We start from the raw sequence: 18407 nt of genomic DNA, 5'->3' as shown, positions 1-18407 counted from the left end.
TCTACCATGGAGCTTTGTTGTAAATGCCGGGAATGCCCGTCTTGTGGTCACAAAAGACATCCGACCTGGATAAGGTGATATCCCAAGTGACTAGATCTGTCTGCAGGTTCAAGTGGCTAAATGTCTACACATTTTCTAAAAACAAATTCATTCTATTATACTGTACTTTCAGCCACCCCGAGTCACATTGCTTTTCCAGTTGATCTTCCGCTCTGTACTTCCAATTAGTCAAACCGCGCACTCCAACGAACGGTATTACACAAAACATGGAGCATTATAAAACGGGCATTTAGTATAACACCCGCGTCATGATGCGAGCTAAATTGGAGTCTGGTCAGCGGAGTATTGGCTTGGGGGAGTAAAGTTCATACATGAAAGACTTTCCAATCTCTCGTATAGATCCTTGATAGTAGCGTTATCGACGCTGCTAATATCTGCCATGAGATAGGCAACCTAGACACTGTTAAAAATCATTGCTAGACATATAATAGGGAGCTAATGACCCACATCGCCTCTGCTATCGGTCATCTGTTTATCGACATTATGGTCACCAAGGATCTCGTTCACTGCAAATATCAGTCAAAGGTCTCATCGCCGGTGTACTCATCTGGCCTACCTTTGCGCAGCACACCAGGTATATTCCTATGAATATAAATCACCTATATCCACCAGTGCACGTTAGAGACCAATCTGACATCAAGAGGTTCTACACGGTACGGTATGACTTACCCGAGCATGGTTAGGTTCATCCATTGTCAAAGAGCGAAGAGCAACCTCAGGAAGGTTGACAGCGCCCAGTGTTGTACCCATATTGACATATCTCACTAAAGCTTCTGCAACCTCAACACCTATAGCACGCTGGGCTTCTTCGGTGCTTCCCCCAATGTGAGGGGTGAGTATAATATTCTTCAGATTCCGAATGTCCGTTCCCCAGGTGTTGAGGTCAGCATTGAAATAATCACCATTACCTGCAGGCTCATTAGGATAAACGTCGAGGGCAGCGCCGGCGACCTTTCCAGATCGCATGGCTTCGATTAAGGCCGGAATATCGACAACGCTCCCACGGCTCGCATTGATCAAATAACTCCCATTTTTCATTTGTTCAAATTGGAGTTTTCCAATCATATTTTGGGTTTCGGGCAGTTCAGGGACATGGCATGTTATAAAATCGGATTTGGAAAGCAGAGTCTCTAACTTCGGGACCTGGCAAGCAGTCCCCAAAGCCATTAGGTTCACCACATCATAGTAGAGAACCGACATACCCATGGCTTCTGCTAGCACTGAAAGCTGGGCACCAATGTGACCATACCCGATTATTCCTAACATTCCATTGCAATTAGCCCGAATCAAGATGCAGTGGTCCGTGACATAAACCTACCGAGCGTCTTGCCCCGAATTTCCCAGCATTTGTTGCTGACTTTGTTCCAGGTACCATTGTGCATTTCGTTGGAGCGATCGCCAAGTTGGCGAGCAAGGGCGATGATTTCTCCTATCACGAGCTCTGCAACGCTCCGTGAATTGCTGAAGGGGGAGTTGAAAACTGCAATGCCATGCTCTGCTGCATACTGAAGGTCAACTTGATTGGTTCCGATGCAAAAACAGCCCACAACAATCAAATTCCGGGCTTCCTTCAGGACACGAGCTGTGAGCTTCGTCTTTGAGCGGATCCCAATCACATGCACGTCCCTATTGTTTAAATTGAGGATTGATCAGTACGCTGAAGCGTTTAAGGCGAGGTGCTTCTAACCTGATTTTCTCAATCAATTCATCTTCTGGTAGAGACGATTTAAGAAATTCGACTTGGTATCCTTGTTGAGTGAGGATTTCTCGACCGGTTTGGTTGACATTTTCCAGAAGCAAGACTTTTATATCTTCAGTGGCGAAGGGCTTCAAGTGCTTAGTGTTGGCCAGCGGAATGGTGCGATTTGCAAGTGCTGAACCCGGGTGGCTGGAGGCCTGTGATGGGAAGGACGCGGTGGGAGAGGTCGAAAAACTCAAGTTCTGCGCATCAATATCTCTTGGAAACGCTGCCATTGTGAATCTTTAAAGGGTTGGAGCGAACAAAAGATATATCGAGGAAGTAGTAGGAAATGGCATGCACCCTGACAAATGGATTAGCCGGGCTAATTAGCAATGCAAGTGAAAAAACACGTCGAAGATGGAAGAGGTGGGAGAAAATCAGAACAGGTAATAAGTGACGATTTTATACCTCCGGAACCGGACTCCAGTAGATAGACACTTTTAACCAAACCATAGTAACTTGGTGATTATCTAGGCATGACTCATCTAATATAGGTGGGGCAATGCTCAAGGTGCTATACCGCGGGGCACTTCCTCTTCCACGAATTAAAGCTACGCCCTTACGTGCACGCACACACGCTCATCATACTACACCATACATCTACTGACATCAATGGTCGATCCTATGCAATCTGACCTGATAAAGGCTGGATGTTATACGAAGACAAAATTGATCCTATAGGAATACCTGGACATAGTTGAAAGAACTACTCCGTAGAAACCTTGTAGTAATATTGCAGAGAAAAATTCTTTAGGCTGCTTAGGCTGCCAGGATGAGCTTTCCTATGTCTAGCCAAGTACCGCCTTCCGTGGGTTTACAACCACAAATACCATCAAACCGATATTTTTGCCAAGAGCAACAAGTCCTCTTTGCTACTTGGGCCTATACTTTCAAGTTCTGCACCTTCTTGGTAGCTTCTTCAGCGTCACTAACGGGTTTCGGTATCTGCCTTCCCTTGACTTTGTGCGAAGTGCTGTCTTTAGGGAGCTCCTTGGTGTAAGGGATAAATTCCGGTGCGCCGGGAATATACTTTCTCAAGGGTTCCGGCACAATAATTCCCTAGAGCCAATTAGTACCAAAGTAAACAACAGAAACAAGGCCAGCTCAAAACATACATCTTCTGTTTGGTAATTTTCAAGGACACAGCAGAGCGTACGTTCTGTGGCACACAGCGTAGCATTCAACGCATGAACGTATGATTTCTTCACGTCTGTAGCTTTCTTGATACCGTAGCGTATCTCCAAGGCTCGGGATTGGTAGTCGGTGCAATTAGAGCAAGAAACCAATTCTTTGTACTCTCCTTGGAATGGGAACCAAGCTTCGAGATCATATTTCTTCGCTGCTGCGTTATTCAAAGCCCCGGAGGCAATAGCAACAACCTGGAAGGGTAACCCGAGGGATCGGTAGAATTCTTCCGAGTTTGCCATCATTTCGTCAAAAGCGCGCCACGAATCTTCCGGTTTCGTGATGACAAATTGCTCGATCTATGATTTGGTCAGGACGAAGTAGACAACGTGATCAAAGTAGAGACGTTACATGCCTTCTCAAACTGATGCACCCGGAAGACACCCCATGCATCTTTACCATGTGACCCTGCCTCTTTTCGGTAGCATGTGCTATAACCTGCGTACCTAAAATTGGTCAGCTTCCCCAGAAACACAGGTATAACAGGGAGAAACGGCAGCTTACTTGATTGGCAGATCTTTATCTTGAAGCCATTCCGAATCATGCAATGCAGACAGTGGCTGTTCTGAAGTAGCAATAAGATACTTATCAGTTGACTTGTCTTCACTCTCCGTGACCTTATAAAGCTCCTCATCAAATTGCTCAAGCTGGGCTGTCTTCGCCATCATTTCCCTGAGCATGAACTGTGGGGGCTGGTTTGGCTTGTAGCCTTTTCCCCAAAGAAATTCCAGGCCGTAGTTAATCAAAGCAAGGTTCAAGAAAAGACCATAGCCAGTCAAGCAATAGCCACGGTGGCCGACGATTTTCACACCACGCTCCGGGTCATAGCCATCAAGTCGCGTGAGAACCTCATGGTGAGAGAGACAATCGCGTTTTTCGACCACAGTCCCTTCAGGAGACCACGTCTTCGTCACAACATTGTCATCCTAGATTATACTTAATTGCCGCCCCCATTCCCGGTGTGTTTGAAATAAATGCATACCTCAGTGTTGCTGACGGGGACCGACTCATGGACATAGTTCCCAATGGTCCGTATCTTGCTATCTCTCTCATTCTCCTTCTGCAGGGCCAGTTCTTCGGCCTCCCTTTTGGACTTCTCCAGGGCAGATTTTTGCTCAATTAGGGTGCTTGCGTCTTCCTTGGCCTACTCAGAGCGCGCGTCAGAGAAGAACAACACAAGTTGCGTATTCTGGAATACTCCAAACATAATCTGGAGATCTAACCTTCTTCTTTTTCCCAATTTCTTTCAGTAGGGCGTTGAGTTGAGAGCCGACTTGCATTACCTCATACCGTGCTGCAGGTCGTTGAGAGATCAGCCAGCCTGATCCGTCTAGATAATAATTGATATTGGATAAACATACCCCGACGAGCTTCTTCGTACAATGTAATGACTTCATCAACCACAGTTTCAGAGGCAAACCGTCTTCGCTGGCTCTCTTTGATTTTGTTTGGGCTTCCACCCCGCTCGGTGACAAAGTCAGCAAGGTCCAGCATCTTGGAAAATTCGTTCGTGATATGTTCAAGAAGGAAACCCTATGGTATGTGTAGTCTCTTTGAGGATTTTTGGTTCCTCAATTATCATAGGCTGACAGGTTATTGATTACCGGTCAGTGTTCAACCACAAGGTAATGAGGGGTTCAAGGAAAAAAAGAAAAGACCCTAAGGGCGAAATTAAAGTAATGCGTGGAACTAATCAGCGAGGGGTAAAACGATACTGAGCACTACTACTGTGCCAGACGGGTCTGTATGGAACCGTATTAGATAATTTATTTGGTAATTTACTCGGTACTTTAGTACACTACTTATACAGGTCACTGGCCCTGTAGTTACCTGAGCTGTGTACGGAGTAGAATGACATGCCTTTCTTCTGGTTCTATGATCTTCACGGAAAAGAAGAAGCACATAATCTTGACAGTATATACATAGCATGCACCTTTACACATATATGAGAAAAGATCTAGATCTGCTGGGCACTGATACATCTAGGTTGTGTAACCTTACATCATAAGTTATAATATATTTCATAAATTCTGGCTGTAATTCTTAATACGCGTATTAATCCAATATATCCTAATAGTGTATAGAGTACCCCGTACACAAACTTGTACATAATATAATATACATGAATATCATTGGAGAGTACAATCTGCCCAGTACTGTCTCACGACATCCATACTTTGTCCAAAACATCTAGCACAAAACCAGTGCCACTATATGAAATATAAAAGGAAAAAGGGAGCAGCTTAATCCTGTAATCCACTTGTACATGAGAAATATAAATTTTAATATCAGAAAGTATGGATACCATATCAGTCGTGTCCAAGATAATATAGGAAGGTTTCTTCAAGTGATCAATAAAAGTAGGTTAATGTCTAGTAGGTTCTGTGGTAACAAGCTTCCTATGCAGTTAGATGCTACAATGATTGAGTAGTCAGTCTGATCTGTAAATCTGTATGGTCCAGTCAGAGCTCATGAATCTTTATGAATAGACTTAAGTCATCAAAACGTACAGGATCAGATAGCTCAGACTCTTAAGTAATAAGTGTTAGCCCAAGTCTGAAAGTATGTACCTGATAACTCGGAAGCAGATTGTAAAGAGTTGACTGGTTTAGAAATCCAAGGTACCCAATTTCTCTAAATGCTAATCCCATATAGATTACACTTGCCCATTGACATCTTCACATCACATTACAATGCACTTATTACCTCCAGTTGGTTGTGATGGATTTTGTGTCTTCTCAATTTCCCCAATCATTAGATCAAATGCCCTTTCAACATTGTAACCAAGACGAGCGCTCGCCTCTGTGAAAGCACAACGAAATTCCTCCGCTAACTGCCGGCCTTCATCTACAGACACGTGGCGTTGCTCGGGTTTCAGGTCGCTTTTGTTTCCAACAATAGTAAGAGGAACATGGTCCGCACCCTAAATTAACTATTAGTTATACTAGGTATTATCAGCAACAACCTCGGGTACTTACAAGATGATTTAAGATTTTGTCCCGGATAACTCTGACCATATCAAAAGACTGGCGCGAAGCCACGGAATAGACAATAATATACCCATGAATCCCAATGAAGTGTTTGGAGTTCAAAATACTATATTCGTCCTAATATGGCATTAGACTTTGCGAAAATTTAAACAGAAAAACAAGTCTCTCTTACTTGACCAGCTGTGTCAACAATCTCTGTTGCAAAATCTTGGCCGTTGTGTTTGATAATTCGGCTGAACGTGTTTTCGATTGTAGGATAATAGCTCTCTACAAAATGCTGTTCAACGAACCGAACTGTGAGAGAAGATTTGCCTGCCAACTATTAGCATATGTTCTAGTAAGTTTTGATCTCAAGGACCACTGATCAATAATAATAGGAGCTTAAGCATACCCACTGAACGGCTGCCGACAATAGCTATCTTCCGCTGTTTTGGTGATACAGGCATCTTCTCCCTCAAGGTAACAGCACGGTAAGAAAGATGGTATGTCCAATACTTTTTAGAGTGAAGAGAGACGGGCTGATATCAAACAGATACCAGATCTGTTAGATTAGGTGTGAGGCTAGTTGATTCAGGACGTAGGGGTATCAAGCAAACGCCTGAAATGAATAATAGGTAGGTCACAATGTAAACAAAATAATGGTCAGAATGGTCATACAGTCATGCAGATTTGAATACTTTTTGAATTCAAATCACAGTGTAAATATAGAGCTTGACTTCGGGTGGCAAAGACATTGAAATCTAATAGTCAAGTCCACATCTCCAGGTAGCAGATGGCTTTCCGAAGGTATCATCTAATATAGGTACAAACAGATCAAACATGTGACGGGCTAGAACCCACTGCACATCCTGATCTACTCCGGAGTGCAAGTGTGGCTGTGATAGGTCAGGTTCGTCTCAGAGACATTTACATAGTAGGTAGTCGCAAAACTACCTACCGATGTCTGACAAATCTTTTACGCGCGACACTTGAGAACAAGGGAAATTAACACTAGAAAGTTAATTATACTTGTAATAATTAATTTTTACTGCAGCAGTTTTCCCTATTCTGGATACTAGCAATTACATTGTGCGTCATACGTGGCTTGTCATGGAATTGTGGCTGACTCTGCGGCAAAGAGCAGGCGGTAACTGGTGTATAAAAATACTGATACGCCTTCCATCATAACTTCCATCATCAAATATCATTTTTCTAAAGTAGTACTTATTATTGTATCGTTTCTTGTGTTGGTTTGTTGATACATCGCTACAAGAATATTTAGAATATTTGAATAATAGCTATAGAGAAACTTTATCCAACAAGCACATGCTCAAGTTATGATACCATGAAAACAGCTTGTTACTAGCTAGAAGACAATAACCATCCGCACTCTTAACATTCACGTTCCTTTATGTGGGAGATGAAGCTCTTTAACCGGGTTGTAAGACCACTATCATAGTCAACCTTAGCCTCGATGGAAGGTGACTCTTGATCAACTTTTTGGTGATACTGTAAAAACTCTTCTGCTGTTGATAAAATCGTATCAAGTCCTTTAACACCCAGTGACTGTTGTACCTGTGCACTCGCGTCTATATTCAAACACAGGTTCACAAGAAGAATTGAAAAATACCCAGTAACAACATTGTGGTTGACATCGTGCACAGAGTGTACCTAGTGTGCTTATTAGCGCAACCTTTTAGATTTACATGTTGAGAACCTACCTGGTTCACACAGTCAACCATTGAGGAGAACCGATCCAAAAGGAGCCGAATCAATGGCGTAGAGCCACGTCTCGATTTCATAAATATTGTCCTCGACAACTCGCTCTTCTCAGTTATATTAATAAGAGCCCCTAGGGATAGTATTACAATGTTCAACAAGCTGTCTTCCTTGATCAGAAGATTCTCGGGAGTACTCCGGAATTCCATATTGACGATCTCAACAAACCTGGAAATCAGCTCAGCGTTGGCGAACAAATCGCAGAGAGAAGGGCCATTATTAGTGATATTCAATATAAGGCGGGTATACAGGATCAGGAGTTGGCGGCCTTGGTCAGATTTTTCAAAGCACAGGAAATTGTGAAGTTGGGGAAGTGGCTCGAAAACGCCGTGGTTGTAATGCTCTAACGATTCCGGCAAAGCAGTGTAATCTTCTAAGACGGAGAAGCTCTGCATAAGTATTCGAAACTGTTGGAAGGGTAATGGAAATTCCGAGTGTCTCGGGCTCGTGGACACCAGAAGCTGGACAATCTGGTTCATCAAGGACTCAGGAATCGGCTCAATGGCCTTCCCCTTCTCTCGGAAACACGATAAAGCGGAATGCATACTTGAAAGCGCTAGAAACTGCGGTGAGAAATTGGCTGATGTTTCGTCGCCAATCAGTAAAGATAGCTGCGGTACTAACTTCCCGAGAGACATCTGCACAGGCTTCGAAAGGCCGATAGAGCGACGAGCCGAGACTGATAGGATATCGTCGGCAGTAGTGAAGAGATGGGGGACGATTTCCATAAGTTTTGGCCAAAAGCGCAACAGCTGAGTAAATCCAAACGATCCACCGACGCACACTAGCCTGTAAGCACAAAGCAACAATGATGTGGAGACTATATCAAGGCTAGCTTCGGTACAGTTCACAAGTCGCCCATCAAATTCGTACTCGGAGAAACGACGAGCAAATTGTGGCTCTGAAAGCTTTGCACATAGTAGAATGAGACTATTGCATCTGCCGGAAACCTGATTATAAGGGTCCTCGATATCCTCGAAGATGGAATCAATGGTCTCTCGAAAGCGCGCATTTTCACCCGCTTGCCTTAGCTCGTGTATGCTACGAACAGGCATGTTATCATTCTGTGCTCCCTCATCGCATTGTGTAGTGATCTCAGGAGTAAGATAGGGTCGATCGTGAGAAAGATCTGTAGAAGAGCCTAAGCCTTGCCGGCTTTTCAAATCTCCTATGGTCTCTCCTGGAGTAGATGCGTCGTTCAGGAACGAACGTTGACGTGCGTACGTTACTCGAGAACCCGCGAGCCTAGACGAGACAGTGCCACTTGAGACTTGCGAACCTCCCGCGTAAATAGTATTATATTGTTGGGCTTTCAACGGCAGATTCTGGTCACGAGTTTGAGTGAGATCAGGGCGTAAAATGTTATCTTCCCGTGACTCGTCATCTGGTAACAAAGAGAGGAGATGGTCACTGTCTCGGCTTTCTGTTGCACCTAGAGAATCAATCAACCGTCTTCTAGAAGGTGTTATTTGTCTTGGCAATGGGTTTGGATCAGAGATAATTGGCGAGCGAGACCTATAATCGACTTCCTCACTTGGTGCTTGGATGATATCGTGCGTAGCCAGATATGCTCCATTATGAGACATTTTTGAAGAAGGGGTGGTTGGTGACATAGAAATCTGGGCTTCGCTTGCAGTAACAGGGCTTCGCGAAGAACTGTACTCGATGTTCTGTCTTCCAGCAATATTTTTACTGGACATCTCTTGGCATTCCATGCTATCAACATCGTGTTCATGTTTGGAATCTTGGACTCCATGATCATCATGTGCAACCTCCGTGGATCGGTTATCATAGAGATGGGCTTGTTCATCAGACAGGAGCTTGCTTCGTTTCCTTTTCGCAGGTGCACCGTGATCTCCTTTGCCATCTTGGCCAATTACATGTTTCCCGGTATGGCGCTTTGATGGGGCAGGTCTGGGGTTTCGTGTTTCTTGTAGAGTTTCATGCTGGTCATTTGACGGTTGCTGTAGCTTGGTAAAGCGACCAGATCTGTTGTATGACTCCAAAGTTGCTTCCTCGTCAGAAACAGATGGCGGCATAGGCTCCTCCTCTGCAACTCTTTTTGTCGATTTACCGTAAGTCACAAGTCTCCTGGATGTTCGGCGCATGTTGACAGATGTTGTAGTAGCCGAGTTTGCAATGCACCAAAAATAGCCGCGAGTGCCACTGTCCCAATAATGACAGAGCCCAAACTCCAAACCAACTTCGTGGAGTCAATGTACGTCAACGTTAATTAAGAGTTGCAGATAGGGGGAACCCTGTGGAGCTAGTTAGATGATGGGTAATAACATCGACTAGTTAAGGAGCAACCGGCCATCAGCAAATATGTACCGAATAGGAAATATAATCTTTAAACGGCTGATATCTTTATGGCTGGGCAGCGCTTTAGGCTCTTTGGGTGTCTATGTCAATACAAGAGTTTGGGGTTGGTAATCAGACTAGAGGCCTGATACTCCTGTCGGGGTGCTAATGAATTTGAACAGATGCAACATGAGCCAGATAAAGGTGATATTGCACGGGTGCAGGTAACTTTAAATTTCCAAGACAACAATGGAATATTACCAACTAGTACGTGAGTAGTTAGTCCCTTGGTTGATTTTCTAAAAATGGAATTTTAGTTGGTGACACAGCGCCCGGGGCATTGAAATGATCAATACACTCAAACTACCATTATAAATTCTAAAGCTGTACTCCGTAGCAAAACGTTCTGGAATTTGCCCGGCCAGTGGCCACCAGAATACCCACTACCTACTACCTACCTTAACCTAGTGTATGGTGGACTCTAATGTTCAATGTACTCGAAGGATGCACCCACTAACCAACGTTATGGATCCATTTAGTAAGTACCTTAAGTTACTAGGAGAACATCTATTTTACACGATCTGTTGTAGATTGTAGAGATTCCCAGCAGCAGTGGATCACCACTATTCCATGTATGGAAACTCATCTTACGTAGCACACAATACTCGGTGCACACTAGCCCCGATGGATACTAACAGCCACTGCACCAAAATGCTGAACAGCACTTTGGGAGGATTGGAACCGATTAATATTCCCAACAGATGCTGTATATGGGTCTTTCATGTAGATATTGATATGTGTCAGGTATACAACACTGCACAACCTATGTATTTCGCCATCTACAAGTCCACTGTAGCACTGGGGTTTTGCTGCATTTGAGAACAAATACTGGCGTAAGTGATTCTGCGGCAACGCATGAATTACTGGTACATACATAATATGGAATTGTCAGTCTGATGGTACTCCCAAGACCAAATTTATTGTGACATATGATGTAGTTTTGATTTATCAGGATACAGACATATGCATGGAGTACTCCGAAAGAGTCCACAAAATCCTAGTGGCCTGGGTAATTTCTTTTGGTCTGGTTACTATCTAGTATATGACCCAAAACATAAAATACACGTACCAAGGGAAAACCAGCTGCCAGGGTATATCTGCCCGTATTTGTGGTCGGTTGATTTAGTGCGGTTATTAGACATTATTCCTATTACCCAGTGGCAGTATTTGCCCATACTTACGTTCTAGACGAGTTCCCCTCCCCCACCCAGGTCTTCTTTCCCTCAATAAAAAGGGTGTCTTTCAACCTTTGAACTAATGTTATACTGTCAATAGACCTGGAAGATCTACTACTGAAACAACAAACAGGCAACAACTCCAATCACTACCAGAGAGATGGAATCTGCACCATCACCAGCGCAGGGTGTTGGCCCTGTATACAGGCCCGATGGTGAAAAACCCACAGCAACTGTATCCAAGGAGATGGACTACGAAAACGTCCACGTTCTACCTCAAACACCCCAATTGATTGCTCTCCTGACGTAAGGGACATTTTTTCATCCAACTACCTGCGAGATATTATCAGCTAGCCAGTGCTAACATATTTTATAGTATGATCAGAGACGAGAAAACTGTACGGGCAGATTTTATTTTCTATTCAAACCGGATCATTCGTCTTCTAGTAGAAGAAGGGTTAAACCATCTTCCAGTGGTGGAGCGGTCTGTCACTACACCCGTTGGCCGTGCGTATCTAGGCGTCAAGTTCGAGGGGAAAATATGTGGAGTTTCAATAATGAGAGCAGGGGAGGCGATGGAGCAGGGCCTAAGAGACTGTTGCCGATCTGTCCGAATCGGAAAGATCTTGATACAAAGGGATGAAGAGACATGTCAACCAAAACTTTTCTATGAGAAGCTACCTGCAGATATCTCGAAGCGATGGGTTTTGCTTCTTGACCCGATGTTCGCGACCGGTGAGTGGATGCTTTCTGATCCAGGAAACAACGCCAAACTAATATAGATTTAGGCGGCTCCGCGACACTAGCCGTTGAGACCCTGAAAGCAAAGGGTGTGCCAGAAGATCGTATTCTGTTTCTCAACCTTATTGCAAGCCCGTCAGGGGTCGCAGATTTTGCTAAGCGATTCCCTAAGTTAAGAGTTGTAACTGCATTTATTGACCAGGGTTTGGACGACAAGAAGTGTGTATCGCCTTGTGTTAACTTTTCTGTCTTTTTTCACTCACCAAAACCCATAGATATATCATTCCTGGCCTTGGCGATTTCGGAGATCGGTATTATACCCTATGAAATTAGGTGGCAATTCAATAATTTACTCTCCATGTGGAGGGTGCAGTTGTCCTTACCCGATGAAACTAAGAGTGCAAATGAACCGCTTCATCGTCCAAGTTATGATTTACTAATCAGAGTCGCTACACTGGAAGAGTACTTATTCTCGTAAGAATCCTGTTTGCCTCGCGTCGATAGTTGCGCGCAGAGTACGTGGGTAGTTTGGTCCCTGGAATGAATATCGAGGGGCACCAGTGTATCCTGTAGAGCGTGCATCTTGCCCGGACTTTAGGTTTACTGCAAGCAACCTAATATTCCCCAATGTATGGATCCGATCTTTCTGGGGCTTCGCCTCCAAGGTTCCCATCTCCAGGCGACGGTTCCGACGGGCGTAAACTACGAGGGTTGCTTTCTTCGAACTTGGTTGCGGTATCCTTGGCGACTGCATCACATGCGTCCACCCAGTCCGAGTACACATCAACTGCCGCCGAAAGATCTGACACAAGCTTGTCAGTAATGGTCGCAACAAAAATGATGACGACGACGATGATGATGATGATGATTGGCTTACAGTTGATTCCTGTTTGAAACCGCTGTCCGCACACCTTGCAAGACAGATTTCCTAGGCCCAACTTCTTGTCCAATTTCACCACAATAGAATTCTCGTGGTTGCAAAAGAGGCAGGCAAATGTTGTAGGAAGGGGTTCTTTCTGTAATTTGAAATGAGTATAAGCAATGAATCATCTTTTGGGGGTTTCCACCTTTCTCGTCTGCTGCGGCTGTCGGCTTGACTTCTTTCGCTTTCCCTGTCGGCAGAACAATTATTGATCAAACAGCATAGCTTAGTTCAAGATAGGAGGCCTACCATGCTTCAGAACTCGCAGAATAATAAGATATCTGTGCAGATAAGATCCAGGTGGCACAGCTAAGGTTCCGATTTGGACGTATAAGTTTTTGTATGAGCTTTCAAGACCTGTACCTGCGTGGTCAGGGTTGGGAAGAACAGTTTAAAGACTGGGTTCGGGCATCAACCTACTTGACACTAAGATAGATGTCTTGGAAGTCAGCTACTAAGGCAACTATGATCAAGATGGTGGTCACAAAAAAAAAAAGGATGTGCTGATTTGTCCGGACCTAATCGGGGTATGGGTGCTATGGCAGTATTGGAGTAGGTTGAACAGCGTAAAGTTAGGTAGACCCCAGGTAGGTAGGCGGTTTACATAACTAAGTTCCAGCTTCTTGCCTCTCCAAGTAATTAGCCTTTCCATGCTTAGCATCTAATGCTATTTCTAGTATTTACGAGGTAGAAAGTGTTTAGTGAAAGGCCAAAGTATTCCGAAACGGAAAAGTGTGGAATATGTGATTATCTTAATACTAATGTTGATGATGATATGGAGTAATTATTGAGTACTATCAGTTTTCAATTTGAGGTATTTGGCCGTACTCCGTATTTTGTGCAACTCACACGTGACAACAACCATGCCAAAAGCTACTGGGCAATCTGGGCATGGTTTGAGGTAGCAGAACATGTTAGCGTAGCTGATAAGAGGACAGACTATATTCTCTGACAGTCATTTCCTCGGAGGATTTAGAAACTCGTACTTAACCCAGTGCTCTCATGTGTGCGGAATACTGATATACTTACTGACTTGATCCTATGTTCGTATGGAGTGCAGGCACGGAGTACTTGCACAACCCCGTCAATTAAGGAAGTGGGTTTTGAAAGGTAAAATGGTACCACTGCCGAAAATTTCCCATATTGTTAGGTTTAAATACTTGTCAAGCACATTAGATATTACATGTTTGGTGGGTATTGAAGACAAATTTGTTACAGGAACAGATTCTAGTTATAGTCATAAGGCAGCAAGAGACAAGGCGTCTCGGGGGAGTCCGAGGGTACTAGCCATACTTGGTAGGGTAATTGTGTTAGTAGACCCGCCCGCCACCACAAGATACATTCCATCATCCGTGGGGACTGTAATATTATGTAATCGGGTGATAGGGCCGACGCTCGCTTAGCCAACTTTTCTTGTGGGATTTCTTTTCACCACTTACCCCGTCGACCCAGCAGCACGAAGCGCCGACCGTACAGACTCATCCACCAGACCGCGCGGCGTGAACACTTGTCTGTCTTCAATCACGATTGGATAGACCAGATACGCAGCAATGGCCGTTGGAAAGTATGAGCTACCCCAAGCACGCGAGGTGATCTTGAAATCCAAAAATACCCGTTGCTGATCTGTCATCAGAAACAAGCGCTTGTCCAAGGGCAAGAAGGGCATCAAGAAGAGAACAGTTGATCCCTTTACCAGAAAGGATGAGTACTCTGTCAAGGTCAGTCCATAATCTATCTTGTACCCCGCTGTCTTTGGTGTCGCTGACCGTTCCCAGGCGCCGTCGACTTTCCAGATCAGGGAGTACGTCTAGACCTGCAACTCTTCAATATTTTGTTCTCCCCGTTATCTATACTGACAAGATATAAGTGTCGGAAAAACTTTGGTGAACCGCACTACTGGTCTCAAGAACGCAAACGATTCGCTCAAGGGCCGTATCTTCGAAGTTTCCCTTGCCGATCTGCAGAACGATGAAGACCATGCTTTCCGCAAAGTGAAGCTCCGCGTGGATGAAGTCCAGGGAAAGAACTGCCTTACGAACTTCCATGGCATGGACTTCACGACCGACAAGTTGCGCTCCCTTGTCCGCAAATGGCAGTCCCTTATCGAAGCCAATGTCACCGTGAAGACCACCGATGACTATCTCCTCCGTCTATTCGCCATTGCCTTCACGAAGAGACGCCCCAACCAGATCAAGAAGACGACTTACGCACGGTCTTCTCAGATTCGCGCCATTCGGAAGAAGATGACTGAGATCATCCAGCGCGAGGCCGCCAGCTGCTCTCTTTCTCAACTCACCACGAAGCTGATCCCTGAGGGTATTGGTCGCGAGATTGAGAAGGCGACCCAGGGAATCTATCCTCTGCAGAATGTTCGTTTTGATGAGAATCGCGTAAATCGGGTTTATGCTGACCAGATTATAGGTCCACATCCGCAAGGTTAAGCTCCTCAAGTCCCCCAAGTTCGACCTTGGTGCGCTGCTTAACCTTCATGGCGAATCTTCGACCGACGACAAGGGCCAGAAGGTTGAGAGGGAGTTCAAGGAGCAGGTTTTGGAGAATGTTTAAAAAAAACGCCAGCGCCCACTGGTAGAGATTGTTCACTATCTATGGCTTTCCGCAACAAATGCAGCGTCAATTCATAGGAATTAAATGCGAAAGGCTTGTCCGTATTACAGCATCTCTGGTATCGACATGTGATACCCTAGTGTCTACTTTTACGAAATAGTGATGTGATAAATCCCTTGAAATTTACAATGTCCATGCTTGCATTGAAAAATCTTTCTATAAAAGGCTAGGTCTCAGTTCGTCTTGACGTCAAGCGCACAGGGTTGGCATATACGGTCGACCATTATTGAATGGCCATTGCCGCACATGAGACACGATAACGTTGATGTGTCATGCCATATCTCTACCGTATAATTTGGATTCTTAGCTTCTTCCACCCTACCGATTATGCATGTACATCCTGACACTCTCCGTCTCGTTTTTCTTCAGACGCCTCGTACGTAACAAGTTCATATGGCCGTAACCAGTTTCTTGATTTTCGATCAACGGAGTACGGTGTTTGGGAATTGCACGAGTCGGTCTTATGTTATCTTTGAGTCTATATAAGGCCCATGGGCCCATGAAGTCATAGACCTAAAGGTATCGTCTTTCTGCTTTTACCTCGTACCATACAGTGTTGTAACTCATCAGTTACTTTGAACCAGGGACCAAAGCCATCAACTCGCTGATCTCCCTCCTCAGGCCACAGAAAACCGGTTTTTATTCTTGCAACCCAGGAGGATCCTCTCCCTCTCACATCCTTATACCAGTCTCATAATTTTGAAAAAAAACAACAGCTTCTCCATAGTGATCCGTAGGGGTGGCGGCACACAGAACTGAGGCAGGATAGCCTACAACGCTGTCCACATCATGTTTAGACCGTCACAGCTTCGCAACAGCCTGATCACTAGCTGGATTGTCTCCAATGCACTCACTTCCCAATGGCAGTGTGACCTTTGCCCCTCCGGTTACTTTCTAGTCCCCTGTGCGAGAATCGAAAATGAAACGGCATAGAGGGGCTCTCCTGCGAGTACTTTTGTATGGAGCCCATGCGGAGATGATCAGGTAGGATGGCCGGGAGGGCTCGGCAATTTAGGGAACGCTTCTCCCGCGATTAGAGAAGGTCATGTCAGTGCCCGACCAGAAAGAGGAGTACGGGGCTTGGATTGTCGAAACAGTAGGTAATTATCCCGACCTATGATAGTGGTGAGCGTGACTCTGTGAGGAGTGTAGGGCTCTTGGATGACGAATACCTTTGTATAAAAAGCAGAATATCCCTTCGTATCAGATGACTGGACAGGCTCTAGCTCCAGACACTATACACGTGGGACACCTGATCCAAGCAGGGATTTCAGAAATGTTTGAGTGCGTTTGTTGCTCATATTGCTCATTCCGCAACACACTTAAGAATCACAGGCATCTAGGATTGCACATGTAAGGATGGGTGCCCACTTCAAGAAATTATTGCTGTTCATGTTAGTGGCATACATCCAACTCCTGCCTGTTGATTGAGTTAGCATACATAATATAATGCAGTGCGCCCATTCACGCTCGGGCACATCCAGGAGACAGTCCAGATATTCATCAGTTTCAACAACAGCTGGATACAGACCTGTGGTATGACTTGATTTTAAGCTGTGTGGATTGCAGAAGAAAGGGAAAAGGACTACAGCTAGAAGAGGACTTATAAAATTGCTCTGATCTATCACCAGACCAGGCTTATTCACTGCTCAACATAGTCCTTGACTAATCAGAAGTATAGTAGTAGTAAACATAACACTTTTCCCTGCCTAAAGCAATAATCCATCTGTAAAGTGCTGCTAGGCCGCACAGTCTTTTCTAAACTAAATATTACAACACCTCCAAAGCATGCAAATCCATATGGGAAAATGGTATACATTCATCTCACAGGGAGGATAACAATTATCATGATCACAGGGTCAGAGGCTCAGAGCACAGATAAAGAAAGATAATATTAATACAGCCCTACAGATCAGGTAACAGCAGGAACTGTGATGACCTAAGATGCCACAGGCTTGGTTAGTCACGCCAGCAGCTCCCCTTGTAGGTAGTGTTGGACTGGATCAGTTTGTGTTGGATCAGTGCCCCAATGGATTAGTTTATTGGGTCAGTTTTCCCTAGAATTTCAGTCAGATCAGTTTGAAAATATAGAAACTGATCCACCCTAATCTAACTATATAGATAGACTAGGTTAGTTAAGGTTAGATCAGTGCCCTAATAGATCATTTTTTAGATCAGTTTTTCTTAGAATTTCAGTCAGATCAGTTTGAAACTATAGAAACCAATCCGCCCCAATCCAACACTACTTATAGGGCTTAATGTCAAAGTCAAAATGGGAACTTGTTCTATTCTATTATCTAGCTACCTGTGGCTTTATGTACTCATAATTCTTTAAATAATAGGAAAGTGGTATATTCAGTGCAGGTCTAGTGCTAGGTGCGGCCTCAGGCAGTTTACATGACGAAACTGTGGAAGTTGAGTCAGCCACAGTGTCACGGCCAGGAACAGAGATTATTGGTTTGGCTTGGTAAAAGCGGATAAGAGTCAACTTGCAGATAGATATATAACTAATATCTAATTAAAGGGTTCTGCTATATATAATAGTCAGAAGAATTATTATTAAAGAAAAATAAGTAATTTATTTTAAATATTAATATATCTATTCTTTTACTTATATTTCTTTTATCTTATAAAGATATTTATTAATAAGCAAAAGATTAATTATCTAAATAATATTTATTCTAATCTTTATATTAATTAGTATACTGCTACTTATAATTTAAATTACTTTATATTACTATTTATAAGATAACTTAATAAATAACCTGTCTACGGGCTAGAGAGAAAATAGAGATTATTAATTATTAAATTATAAAGAAACTCTTTAATAAATTCTCTTTATCTAGTCT

General features: G+C 44.0%; 7 protein-coding genes across 7 annotated transcripts; 2 read left to right on the top strand and 5 right to left on the bottom strand.

The window, feature by feature from the left end:
- Positions 1–27: 27 nt before the first annotated feature.
- BDW47DRAFT_113780 (D-3-phosphoglycerate dehydrogenase) lies at positions 28–2214 on the bottom strand. Its single transcript, XM_024814505.1, has 7 exons — positions 1748–2214; positions 1379–1686; positions 730–1319; positions 617–659; positions 508–566; positions 372–453; positions 28–318 (listed from the first exon to the last, which is right to left on the bottom strand). Exons 1-7 carry the CDS (start codon positions 2032–2034, stop codon positions 290–292), a joined length of 1398 nt encoding a protein of 465 aa, XP_024667527.1. The 5' UTR covers positions 2035–2214; the 3' UTR covers positions 28–289.
- A 267-nt stretch (positions 2215–2481) lies between these two features.
- Positions 2482–4650, bottom strand: BDW47DRAFT_91841 (serine--tRNA ligase SES1). The gene is made up of 7 exons (XM_024820219.1): positions 4348–4650; positions 4210–4280; positions 3969–4130; positions 3491–3912; positions 3342–3432; positions 2917–3285; positions 2482–2860 (listed from the first exon to the last, which is right to left on the bottom strand). Exons 1-7 carry the CDS (start codon positions 4478–4480, stop codon positions 2684–2686), a joined length of 1425 nt encoding a protein of 474 aa, XP_024667526.1. The 5' UTR covers positions 4481–4650; the 3' UTR covers positions 2482–2683.
- A 729-nt stretch (positions 4651–5379) lies between these two features.
- On the bottom strand, positions 5380–6821 carry rhbA (Rheb family small GTPase rhbA). Its single transcript, XM_024814504.1, has 5 exons — positions 6368–6821; positions 6149–6288; positions 5965–6093; positions 5497–5909; positions 5380–5435 (listed from the first exon to the last, which is right to left on the bottom strand). The coding sequence occupies exons 1-4, from the start codon at positions 6420–6422 to the stop codon at positions 5670–5672; spliced, it is 564 nt and encodes a 187-aa protein (XP_024667525.1). The 5' UTR covers positions 6423–6821; the 3' UTR covers positions 5380–5435; positions 5497–5669.
- Positions 6822–7347: 526 nt separating this feature from the next.
- BDW47DRAFT_121136 (WAPL family protein) lies at positions 7348–9434 on the bottom strand (the record flags this gene model as incomplete). Its single annotated transcript, XM_024815582.1, has 2 exons — positions 7348–7626; positions 7677–9434. The coding sequence occupies 2 exons, from the start codon at positions 9432–9434 to the stop codon at positions 7348–7350; spliced, it is 2037 nt and encodes a 678-aa protein (XP_024667524.1).
- Positions 9435–11284: 1850 nt separating this feature from the next.
- BDW47DRAFT_113770 (uracil phosphoribosyltransferase) lies at positions 11285–12435 on the top strand. Its single transcript, XM_024814503.1, has 4 exons — positions 11285–11576; positions 11647–12005; positions 12059–12230; positions 12287–12435. Exons 1-4 carry the CDS (start codon positions 11431–11433, stop codon positions 12336–12338), a joined length of 729 nt encoding a protein of 242 aa, XP_024667523.1. The 5' UTR covers positions 11285–11430; the 3' UTR covers positions 12339–12435.
- Positions 12436–13485, bottom strand: BDW47DRAFT_113768 (transcription elongation factor 1 family protein). Its single transcript, XM_024814502.1, has 5 exons — positions 13354–13485; positions 13183–13290; positions 13079–13123; positions 12889–13027; positions 12436–12813 (listed from the first exon to the last, which is right to left on the bottom strand). The coding sequence occupies exons 2-5, from the start codon at positions 13183–13185 to the stop codon at positions 12626–12628; spliced, it is 375 nt and encodes a 124-aa protein (XP_024667522.1). The 5' UTR covers positions 13186–13290; positions 13354–13485; the 3' UTR covers positions 12436–12625.
- An 888-nt stretch (positions 13486–14373) lies between these two features.
- Positions 14374–15889, top strand: rps1 (40S ribosomal protein eS1). The gene is made up of 5 exons (XM_024814501.1): positions 14374–14497; positions 14567–14651; positions 14709–14734; positions 14801–15302; positions 15355–15889. The coding sequence occupies exons 1-5, from the start codon at positions 14484–14486 to the stop codon at positions 15496–15498; spliced, it is 771 nt and encodes a 256-aa protein (XP_024667521.1). The 5' UTR covers positions 14374–14483; the 3' UTR covers positions 15499–15889.
- Positions 15890–18407: the final 2518 nt, after the last annotated feature.

The sequence above is a fragment of the Aspergillus candidus genome (genome assembly GCF_002847045.1).
Source record: "Aspergillus candidus strain CBS 102.13 unplaced genomic scaffold BDW47scaffold_88, whole genome shotgun sequence".
Taxonomy (NCBI): Eukaryota; Fungi; Ascomycota; class Eurotiomycetes; order Eurotiales; family Aspergillaceae; genus Aspergillus; species Aspergillus candidus.
The sequence above is the reverse complement of the archived record's forward strand: the minus strand, read 5'-3'. Positions and strand labels throughout refer to the sequence as shown.